Source organism: Centropristis striata, chromosome 14 (genome assembly GCF_030273125.1).
Source record: "Centropristis striata isolate RG_2023a ecotype Rhode Island chromosome 14, C.striata_1.0, whole genome shotgun sequence".
NCBI lineage: Eukaryota > Metazoa > Chordata > Actinopteri > Perciformes > Serranidae > Centropristis > Centropristis striata.
In genome coordinates this window covers 29,339,490-29,351,748 of record NC_081530.1, presented here as the reverse complement: position 1 = coordinate 29,351,748, position 12,259 = coordinate 29,339,490, and the positions used below count along the sequence as shown (strand labels likewise).

Sequence of the window (12,259 nt, the reverse complement as noted above, 5' to 3'; positions counted from 1 at the left end):
GCGCACATAGACTGAAAGATAGACAAACAGATACAGAGACAAAGACAGCCAAACATGCACATACACTCTTGATCTGCATCCCTGTTTCTACCTCCTTGGAAAAAATGAAAAAAAAGTGTGCCTTTTCTGTCTTCAGTGAATAAATATCAGGCAGTCCTCCTCCACAAAGACCATCTCAGTTCTCTCTCTCTCTCCTACATTCATCTCTCTCCCTCTTTCTTCGTTTGCTTCCTGCAATTCAGTGAGATGGCTCCCTGTGGACTGCTGGGAACTGGTGGTGCTGAGGAGTCGATGCATAAAGGCGCCTTGTCTTAAAAACAGTGGAAATGCACAAGAGCAGGGTTTTATAAAAGTATTACTTTACTGGACCTGGATGTTACTGAATTTAATCTATTCTCATCCAGTGGACAAAGAAGTCAAGATCTGCTGATTATGACAAGAAATCAGTTTCTATTTTAATGATCGTCCTACTTTAACAGCCTAAACCAAAACCTAAACTAACTCACATTACAATTACTTCAAATCCATATTGGAACCCAACAACTATCGCTCAGACAATGATATAGCCTCAGGGTCCAATTGCAGTCCAATAAGCAACTTAAATCGTGAGAATAGAGTGGGAGTTGAAGGACGACGTCAACTCCCGGATTGTTTCTTAAGTAGCCAGTAGTGCTAAGTTAGTTAAGCTACTAGGAGTCGTCACATGACAGTCAATGGGTTCTAAGATTGCATTTCAGGGAATATGTCCTGCCTCTCGTTCCTGCTCTCTCACATCGACTGTTCACATGCAGTCAACCAAAGCCTGGTTCAATGTGATTGGTCAATACAACTCGGACTAAAAACGGAAACCTGGATGCTTTAGATACTGAAATATGGTCTGTAGCACTGAAAACTTTTCAGGTGAAACATATAAATAATGACATATGCATGTAAAGTTTGTTGTAGTCTGTATTTGTTTTATGATAAGACTTTTATCCATCATTATATATTTATACAAACTATATGCTGTAGGCTAGGCCTATTATTTATTTTCATGTTTTGTTAATTTTTTTGTATTATTTTATAATATATAATTTTTTTTATTTTATTTTTTATTGCATATTACTTGATTTTTTTGAATCTGTGTTTTATTTATTTATTTAGCTCTCACACATCACTGCTCCTTATATGCCCGGGTTGAGTGGCCGTCCTTAGCCGCTCGCAGGTTAACCCACTGGCATTGTTTCATTTATAAGGCCTAGGTTTACTCCCCACATACCTGTGTGACTACATTAACAGGACCCATAGCACCTACAGTCTTCGTTCCAACGATACATACCGGTTGACTGTTCCCAAAGTCCGCACTGTACTCGGTAAACAGGCTTTTATGTATCGGGCTCCCTCATCCTGGAATCTGCTCCAGAGCAGTCTCAAGCTGCAGGACCTTATTACGCTCACATCCTTTAAAAAACTCTTGAGAGATCTGGAAGCAGACTCGTATCGCCTTTGCACTTGTTTTTTATGATGTCATGATCTTGTACCGTCCATGCCTATCTTACTGTGTTGTCTGGCTTGCTTGTATTTTATTGTACGTCCATGTTTTATTGTCTGCTCTTGTCATGATGCACTGTCTGTCTTATTGTTGTAACGTTTAACCCTGCTGCTGTCTTGGCCAGGCTTCCCCTGAAAAAGAGGTCTTTGTGTCTCAGTGGGACCGACCTGGTTAAATAAAGGTTAAATAAAATAAAATAAAAAAATTTAGCACATGTATGCACTAAAGACTTTTTCTACATCCCCAGGTCCCCAGTATAGTCTCTATCTTTTAAAGGATCCTTAAAAAGATAGAGAACCTTTTACCTATGGATTCTGCTTTTGTATGCAGACATGCTAATTTAATTTTTATACAAAACAAGTAGACAAGACTTCTTGTATTTTACAGACCAAACCATTAACTGGTTGTGTGCAAAAATGATTACAGTTAATCAAAGTGAAAACAGCAGGTTACAGCCCTTCTTTCACTATAGTCTATGTTCTGACTACACTGCTATGAAGCAAATGACAGAACATTTCCCGAGGTAAAACAAGATATTAGCTTTCAATGAACCCAGTAAGTATAAGGTAGACTTGAGGATTGTGAAAATGAGATATGGCAGTTAACAGCCCACTGAAATTGTTTGCAGCAGAAATGCCGACAGCACCCCGAGGGAATCGTTTCACAAACTCGTTAGAGCATTTAACCTCTTGAATGTTCCTCATATTTACAGATTTACAGGCAATAACTTGGCTGAGTGAATATTCACACGCACCTGGATGTGGTGACTGACTCATGCAGCCACACACACTCATACACACAAACAGAGAGACAGGGGAAGTGCATACCTCCCAGGTTTGAACCCACTATGTTGGAAAATGAAAGAGACGGGGAAAAGTCCATGCCGGGCTGTGTTGTAACTTGTGTGTCACTGAAAATGAAATTCCTTGGAATGAGTGTGGGGAGTCGCTTTCGTTTCAAACGCACCTTTGGTCAAATGGCAGAGACAAACATCACAACTACTTTATAAATATGAAAACCTGTCTAATTTATGCACTTACTTGTGTTTAGTTTAATTCCTTTTTATCTTTTTATAGATATACTGCTGTATTGTGTGTGTGGATGCCTTCTCACGAATGTGTTTACGAAACATGTGTGTTCACACGTGTGTGTTGCCAGACTTACCGCTCTCCCTGCTCTCCGGCGCCCCTCTTTGGTCATCCAACCGCAGGTCACTTAGAAGATGTTCCAAGATCTTGAGCGGCGTCCCCGACACCACCACATACCTGTAAGACGAAGAGTCGCAACAAACTTCCTCACTAGAGCGCCAAGTATGACCATTTTCACCTCTCCATCCTCTCTCCCTCTCTTCCTCCATATTCTCCTCCAAATCGTCGTCATCAATGTAGCGAAAATGGGGGACATCAAATGTACAGATGTTTGAACTGCTACAATCTTCATCATGATTGCTATCCTCGTCATTGTCCTCCTCATCTTCATCGTCTATGTCCTCCTCTGCCTCTGCAAGTGTAGCTAGCTCGGTGGTCATCCTCATATCTAGACACTTCCAGAGAATCTGTCCTTCATTAAGCTTTGCATACCCAGGAAGGGTGCTCTTCTGTGGGGTAAACTACGTTGCCGTCCACCCCTGTAAACTAAGCTCCAGAGATTACACCCCTCTCTCTGACAGCTTCTACAGTAGCACTGTCAAGGGAACTGATTGCTGCCGAAGATGCTGAGCACTGTATACACACAGACATACACACACCCACTTAACCTGCCTGTCACTGACACTCCCTGCATTGTGCCTCAGGTCTTGGCACAAACTGGCCTTAAAACACAAACACTGCACGAAGAAATTTACTTTGAGGAAAAGTACTTGTACTGACACACACACAGACACACAGACACACAGACACACACACACACACACACACACGCACACACACACACACGCACGCGCACACACACACACACACACACACTGATTTGCAGAAGGTAGAAAACCAGTCTTGGTGTCATCTTTGTTTCCCTTTCAGCTGAAAACAAAACAACCATTCTCCTCTTCCTGATCTGTGCCAGAAGCTAAAGCATACATTATCTTAGACAAACACACACGCACATGCACACACACTGTTGACAGCACTGCAGATATTTTGCATGTATGTGCAAGAGTGTGTGGTTGCAACTTGAGAACCCAAAGTAAAAAGCTGAAAGCGAGAGGGAGGAGTACTATTATTATGTTTTTGTTGCTACTGTTGGTTTAGAGGGCTCTAATTATGTAGGAGGAGGGACTGACCTCTTGTCGCAATCCTCCTCTCTGGACCCGCCCCCTGAAGATGTGGGTGAGGGCCGGTCCGATGGCGACGTCACTGATGATGTTACTCTCCGCAACACCAATACGTCCCGTCCTCTCTCCTTCAGACAAACCCTTCCCACTGCCTCCTGGGAGAAAAAAGAAAAAGAGAGAGGGAGAGGCACATGTCACAAAGTGAGGCAAGGACAAAACTGTTGGAAGGCGATTACAGGGAGGGAAGACCATGGACATGTTTTACAGCAGACACTTTAAACGTCGACAAGCAATTAAATTTGATGCATCCGTCTACATTACTGGTTTACTCATAGTGTGTCCAGACAAAGCAGACTCTGATCACTGAAAACCCACTTATATTATAGGCCTATTTAACTGTAATTACAAGAAGTATTGTTTCTGTGTACATGATGTCTGAAATGCCTGAGATTTCTTTGAGGTAATTTGCACACGTTTTTCCCACCAGAGAACAATGACTAGTTTCATCTGTTAAATGTCTCACAAAAATAGATCCCACCTGGGCACAATTTTTACTGACAAAGTTCAAGGGATCATAATGAAAAATGTTTTTCATATAATGTGTTAGAAAAAACAAAGATTAGTCAATATATAGTATCAAATAAATATTGATATTTTGGCTCAAGAATCCATACCCTTTCACTGAAAAGGATAGCTAAGATTTTTTTATAGGGTTGTATTAATCATGGCCAGTGTATTACTTACAGTATAACACGGGAGTTGCTGATTTACCATTCCCCCAATCAGTTAGTTAGTTTGTGTTATTGTTTGACTTTGCAACTTTGGTGAATCCGAGCTAACCCTTTGAAACACCAGAATACCAAAAACAAACTATCCGACTGAGGCAGCAGTAGACCAGCAAGTCCAGTGTTCTGCAAAATAAATTACTGTTTTTGTCAAAAGAGTCTGGTGGCTTTGAAGAATGCTGTAATAATAGCTTTATTTCTCCACAGAAAGGTTCTGTTGATAGCATGGTAAAGCAGTAAAAATAGTCTAAATATATTAAACTGATCTGACTTAAACTTTTCTAGGTGGCTAAAATACATGTTGCTGCTGCCTCTGTCCACAGCATTACATTGCTTTGCTTCCATGATGGTACTCCTGAATGCTTTTCCAAACTGGGGGCATGCCAACTGCCATCTAGTGTAGGTAACACACTTACTATGGATAAGTACCTCAAACAACACCACCTAAAAATTCTGAACTATCCCTTTAAGATCAAACACTTCTCCTACACAAACAAACGCAGCACACACATTCGCTCTCAAGTCCACACATGCAGACACAGATTCTGTTGGCAGCATCACAGGGAAGTATTGCATTTCCTGCCTTCAGAAGAAATGCTATTGTGTAATGAATAACAAAGGGGACAACTAGAAGTGTAGGATGCCACCTGAAATGATCTCCTGCTCCAAAACTGAACAGCAACTTGATCTGTGACTCCGGCACACACACATATACACACACACAGACACACACACACACACACCTGCAGTGACACTGGAACAGAGCTCCAGATGGACAAAGGAGCACAATAAGAAACAGCCCGAGGAGAGGAGAGAAAAAGGAGAAGGGAGAGGGAGATCAAAGGCAGAGGACAGGAGCAGGAGGAGAGATAAAGAAGCAACGTCTCTCCTCCAGCTGCTCGCTGCAGTCTCTGTCGCAGCCAGAGGGGTCGAGCAGCAATCACAACTGACACAGAGAGCTTTTTATGCAGGGCTGTCTGCACTGTTTCTGCCTTTAGTACACACACACACACACACACACACACACACACACACAAACATTATGCAAGACTGTCCACAAGGAGCATAAGGAAATATCGATACACTTGAGTATCGTAATATTATGTTATTGTGTCGACTCTCAAAAACACTATATCAACCTTAAATTAATAGTTAAAATGCAAAGATTCACAAAAAATGGTGCTATAACGTTGGATGTTAAGGGAACGGTGATGAATGCAAATGCAGATCCCACTTAGACTTTTTTTACAGTTAGTATATGGTTGTGTGTTTTTCGTGACAGTTTTCCTAAAATTTGATTAAAAACTCACAATATATCAACATATATCACAACCAATATCATGATACGCATCATATCACCAGAATCTTGCCGATGCACAGCCCTGCTGCACACTGTAGCGTTTGGCCATATTTATCAATATCCAGATACCACAATTACATAACCTCACAGTTAAGATAGTTTGTTTGAAACAGAATTCAGCTAAAGTTTTAACAAAGTTCTAAGGTTCATACACAGTGCCAACAGTACAGTAATCAATAACTGTGATTTTAGACATCAAGGAGCCCTCACACAGAGCACTGCTGATGCAGTCACGGATACTTCTGTAATGCACAAAAACACGTCAATAGTCAGGCCATCATGAACAAGCAAAAACACACACACACCACACACACTATCTCTGTGATCGTCAGATGAAAGGAGCTGTCTGATCTTGAGAGACGGCAGGTGAGGTCTGACTTGGGTCCGACAAAACAATTTTCCCAAAGTGCTGCGTGTGGACATGCCCTGATGACTCATATGTTGTGATACAGATGTTTAATGCACTGAGGTCACCGAATCGTCTCCCTCAGGTATGCTGCTGTGTGTGTGTCCTAGTTTCTCCTAAAACCTTCATCTGAATAAATACATGTATTTTTATGTTGTAAAAGTGTGCTAAATAACTTGGGCTCATCCACTTTTTTAAAATAAAATACTGTTGTTACATGTCATGCAGTCCTTTGAGGGAAATTTCTGACTGTTATGTCCATGTTACCTTTGGTTGTGTGTTGGCTATGATATGCATCATGATACAGAGGTTACCATTTAATATATTGCAATATAGCAGGATTATGACAGGAGGTATGACAGGAAATATATTGTGATTTTTTAAAATCAAATTTTAGGAAAACTATCATTGTATAAAAAATAAGTGCATGTATGAAATCTGAGTTTAAAAAAAGTTTACCTTCTTAACACAATCATAACAGTTGGATCTGCACTTGCCTTTATCACAGTCCCTGAAACGTCCAATATCATAGTAATGTAATATCATAGTAATGTAATATATCATAGTAATAACTGTTTGTGCAATCCTTCTGCTACGAATCTTTGCATGTTAACTCTTAAAGATTTATAGTGTTTTTGATATTCAAGTGTATTGATAGTTTATTACACCCCTTATGTTACTGCAACTGTCCATGTTTACATTACAGCTAAACGAAAGTGATGATACAACAGTTGAATCGCAGTACAGAATATTATTTACTTATTCTGACAGCTTATTATTATTCACTGTCGGGGCGTTCAGGTAGTTCAAAGGTTAAAAAGAACTCGCCCACTACACTGGTTTGATTCCCTGTAGCGGAGCCTTTATCTTGACTGAGCACTTTGGTTGAAAAAACAACAACTGGAGGTGTTGTTCAGGACTCTATTTAGGTCGTCTTCAACTTTGATAAAAGAACTGGAGCTTCTTTTAAGTTACATAAAAGAACATAACTTAAGACATAACTCAAAACAAAATACTTGTCTGAGTCATGAACAGTAAACAAAAGACTACCAGGTCCTCATACTGAACCCACTCCTGTTGCCATTTTTATAATGCAACATGCTGAAATGAATTAGCAATACACAGATGCATACGGCTAACAGATAAGCCAGTGGCAGCTGATGTAAAAAGGTCTGACACTGCATGCAATTAATTACAATTTGGGCTGGCACCCAGACCGCACCCAGAGGCCTGGATGTGATGTCAAGATAGCAAGAGTTCTGTGGCTAAGTGGTCTAAAGGGGACATGCCATCAAACCACTTCATCCAGGGTTCAAATATGAAGCAGGATCACAAGTCTCCCCTCTTTATCAGTCTTCTGACCTTTCCTGTCTCTCTACAACATCACTTATCTGAAAAAGGAAGTGTTCAAGAAATACTGGGGGAAAAAATGAGATTATGTAACTAATTACAGTATAATTGCTATAAAAACAAAGGAGAATAAATTGTTGTACAGTGTTCCTGATACAGTAGCAAACTGTTGATCTTTCCGATAACACACTTGCACTCTTTACACAGATGCCAAGAACAACAACTCGGAGCCAAGAATGGAGGAAGGCAGCATCATAACACACACGCACGCACACACACACACGCACGCACAACTTGACATCAAAAGGCTTGCAGAAAATGCAGCAAAGCAAAAGTCAAACCTACAAAATTCACACTCATGCAAATGTAACTTTGTGCACATACACAGGCATCCACACACACACTCACAAACAATCTGTAAAGAGTTAAGTGCAAACAGCAGCTCCAAGAACAACATTAATTTAGCCTGAGAAAGAATGCAAGCTATGAAAAGGAAAAACATACAAAGAAGGCACTTGCGGAGAGGAGGGGTCACCAAGTGTTATGCAACACAGAAAGAGAGAGAACAAGAAAAGAAAGCAAGATGAAAGGCATTAGACCGGGAAGGAAAGTGAGAGACACGGAGGAGTGTTTGGAAAAGTGAGACATGCAGGAGGCAGCGTGAAAGAGACAGAATGAAGTTTCATAAATCTGAGTATTATCCAATATCTATCAGCTGGAAGGTTAATTAATTGTCTTTGCGAGAAAAGGAATCTTGCAACATAACTGATAAGTTTCAGTCTCATACCCAAAGATAAAACAAATACATTAAATTGGCATATATGTAATACACACCTATAATGGTGTAAAACTGTCATATGTTGGAGGTTATGACATTTATCTGTGGACATAATTGTTACATATTGGGTGACTAACTTACACGTTTTTTGTTGTTCCTGTTAGTGGTTTCTTTTCTGTCTTAATTTTTTTTTTTGCACTGTTTAAAGTACTTCTTATGTAGCTTATGTACAGGTTTAGATTATCTTGATGTATTTAACCCTTGGCTCAATCTTGATACTTGAGAAGTAACTGCCTTGATACATTATCAAAATCCAACTGGAACCATCATGCCAGGTATGCACAAACCTCCATAACTGCTTCTGTGAAGTGGCTTGTTCTCAGCTAACAAGTGTGTCCATCTCTTTCCTTCCATGTCTTCCCATCCCTTCCTTCAATTCAACCATCTGTGCTTCCACCTCATCTCCACCCTTCCCTTCTTGCTGTCACCTTTTTACACTCCTGAAAACTCTTTCTGTTTCCTCTCCCCTCCACACTCAGGCCAAATTCCCCTCTCTGTCTGTTTCTGTCTTTGAATGGTCAGAATTTACGCTCCAGAGGGTCGAGATTTGGGAAGAGAAACTAGAGACCAGAGGACATGCACTTGCTGTGCCCCTCATGGGTCACAAACTGCATACACATCTCTCTCTCTGTGACACACACACTATGACGTATTGTGCAGAGGAAAGGTGGGCCTCACGGAAAGCCTAAAGGAAGCACTCTCTGTTCCCTTTGTGTTCCTGTGTGTTCCTGTGTGTGTGTGTGTGTGTGTGTGTGTGTGCGCATGTGCATGTGCATGTGCATGTGCGTGTGCTTTTAGTGACCAAGCCATATCTCTGTTATGATAGCTCCGGGCCTGATTCCTGGAAATAACGGATAAGAATATGAAAACACAATCCTTTTCAGTCAGCATCACTCAACACACACATATATAGTGCAATATCACAACTATTAGAAAGTGGTACAAGCTACCAGAAAGCATGTGTGTCTGTGTGTTTGTGTCATGCTGTGTAAAATCCCTTGTGCAGGCTGACCTCCAATAAACTCTGATGGCTGATGAATCAAATGAAAGTGAATTCAAGTCTAAAGTGACTAGAAGGCAGAGATGCACCCAATGCACTGTACCGACACATGGGCTATATCACTATGGAAACAGCCCACACTGGTTTGTCAGAGCTTGTCTGTCATGGAAAAAAGAAAACTAAAAAGAAAAAAAGGAAATCACCATGACAACCCAGTAAAAGGAGAGTGGTTTTTATGGTGAATCATGCAAGTTGATTAGTTTTGGTTTCTGCCACATTTCGCAGCCTGAGTACGACAATGAGCTGCCTGAAATGATCATGACACCTGTTACACATCCTCTTACATTGTGGTGCATTACTGAAAAGTATCATAGGCACACATTTATGATTATAGGTCAACATGTGCTTCTGAGAAGATTAAGTGCCCATAAATCTGCAGAAATTATTTCCTTTTAGACTTTTATTGTAAGTACAGGCATCTTCTGTAAAAGTGCTGCTGATGCAACATGATGCGCAATTTTGACCGCAGGATTACACTTGTGTTTATTTATGTTACTTGCACAAGAAGCCCTGGTGTAAACAACGCAGCCATTTCTTTCCACTATCAACCAGGGCTGAAATAACCACAATTGCTGCTTTGTGCCTCTGTGGAAGTCCCACATATGTTGGCCATATTGAAACCATACCATCACCCGGAGTCCGGCGTGCACAGTTCAGCAAATGTTATTGCCTTCTTCACAAACTGCGTCTGGTCTGGTGCCACTATGGCACTACGACAGCAGTAAGAAAACAAAATAAACAGATTTTTCTGTGATTTAATTGCAGTAAACGCATCAAAAGCATGCCAAAGTAACTATATCATGATCCCAATGTGTAAAAAGTCTGCATTGATGCTTCCTGAATGGAGTTTGGTTTGTTTAGGGCTATGCTATGCAGAAGAATCTCAACAATGAGAGACTTTTGACATAGCATCATAAGATATCCTTGATGAATATGTGATGAATATGTGATGAATATGTGCCTTGTTGCATTGGCTTTGAATGCAATTGTGCCAAATTCCCTTCTTGTCTTAAAAGGAAACCATTAAAATAGGAAATAAACTTTTAAAAATGAAAAGGTTCAGTATTTGAAGTCTAGATGAACCCTCTCTACGTTCCTACTAAAACAGGACCATATAAATATTTATCTGTAGTGTCACACAGCAGCACTGCTCCTATAACAAATAATATGCCTCTACTTTGGTATATAAGAAATTAAGAAACCATATGCACTCTGGAAAATCCCCAAGGCTGGGCTTCAGTCAAACTCACCAAGCTGAAGAGATATGTGGTACTAGATTTCACAAACACACGCATCGTGATGTAGGGTGAAATCAGACTGCACTCGCTTGGTTTCCTGCCCTCAGGTGCACTGTAGAGCAGGATTATACAGTACAGCGCTTCTCTGACACCCCACTCATTATGTGCACACACTGACTCAGCCTGCCACAGCACCAGTGGTACATGTCCACACACACACATAAGCTCCCACACATGATTATAGACAGCAAACTCGCGCACACACAAGTTAACACAGACACACGCACAGTACATTCCAAACTGTGAAAAGGGTATGAGATCACATTGCACTAAGCCATTATTAACGCCCACATTAGACAAGCTAGAGAGACGGTGGTTATTTAATCTAAAGTGATATGAATGAAGCTGAGGTTCTGTGTGTGAATATCCAATGATAACTTGAGTTTATGTGTGTGTATGTGTGTGTGTAGGTGCATGTCAGTGAAAAGTCGTGTCCTCATGTACTCAGATGATGTATAAAAGTGAGCAGGTATGGTGTAAATGTGTATACATTGGTGTCTGTCCTTTCAATTGACAGAAAATACAAGTCGGGACGGTCCTGATAAGGATTTACTCACACAATCCCTGCCCCTGAATCCATGAGTAACTCAGATCTGAAGTGTGTGCTTAAATGTGACGACAATAATGATAACATATACCACATCGTGACGTCCATTACTCTCCACTCATACTAACCACATAGCCACAATTCGCTCTGCAGATTACATGGTGGGGGACCAAAGAGTTCACAGAACAACATCAGTCCCTTGAGGAATATTGTACAATATTAATGCCATTAAAGCACTCTCAACTCACCGCCTGGTTCCTGTCGGGCAGTCGGTAGTTGTGATTCTGCAGCAGCCGACAGCCGTCCTTGGCCAGCCGCTGAACGGCCTCCAGCCCCAGCCGACTGGTCAGCTCCTCACGGCCGCACACGTTCCCCATTCCTCCACCGCCGCCGCCACTGCCACCGCCATCACGCAGCGCACACACCCCACCCAGCTGCAACACAGGTGGCATGAACACATATCTCAACCCGCAGTCCCAAGACATGGTGGAAACAAGTCAAAAAGTGTTTGAGGGATGCAGGTCAAGGCAGTTCAGTGTTTATGTCCACAGGAGAGAGAGAGAAGTTTGGGTATAATCCAGAAACATTCAATGAGAAGTTTTCAGTTTCCCCTTTATGTTCATGTGAGGAAAATGAGATGAAATGGTAATCCTGGGTCTGTCTCCTATTCTCCCTAACTATTACACTGTAATTCTATTCATCTGTTGCACCTCTTTCTTTGTCTCAGTCTGACTGCTCTGTGTCAGAGGATCTGGCGGAGAAAGAGTGAGTGTGTGTGATTAGTAGTATAAGTGGGCGGGAGTGTGTCTGTGTGG

The 12,259-nt window shown here is 41.2% G+C and overlaps 1 protein-coding gene across 1 annotated transcript in view; it reads right to left on the bottom strand.

Annotated features, from left to right (window-relative positions):
- Positions 1-12,259, bottom strand: part of rapgef5a (Rap guanine nucleotide exchange factor (GEF) 5a) — a 54,530-nt gene that overhangs the window by 15,692 nt on the left and 26,579 nt on the right. Inside the window, exons 9-11 of the mRNA XM_059349187.1 lie at positions 11,693-11,878; positions 3,810-3,955; positions 2,696-2,796 (exon numbers count right to left, since the gene is read on the bottom strand). Of these exons, the coding sequence (XP_059205170.1) occupies positions 2,696-2,796; positions 3,810-3,955; positions 11,693-11,878 (433 nt within the window). The remainder of the gene's footprint in view (positions 1-2,695; positions 2,797-3,809; positions 3,956-11,692; positions 11,879-12,259) is intronic.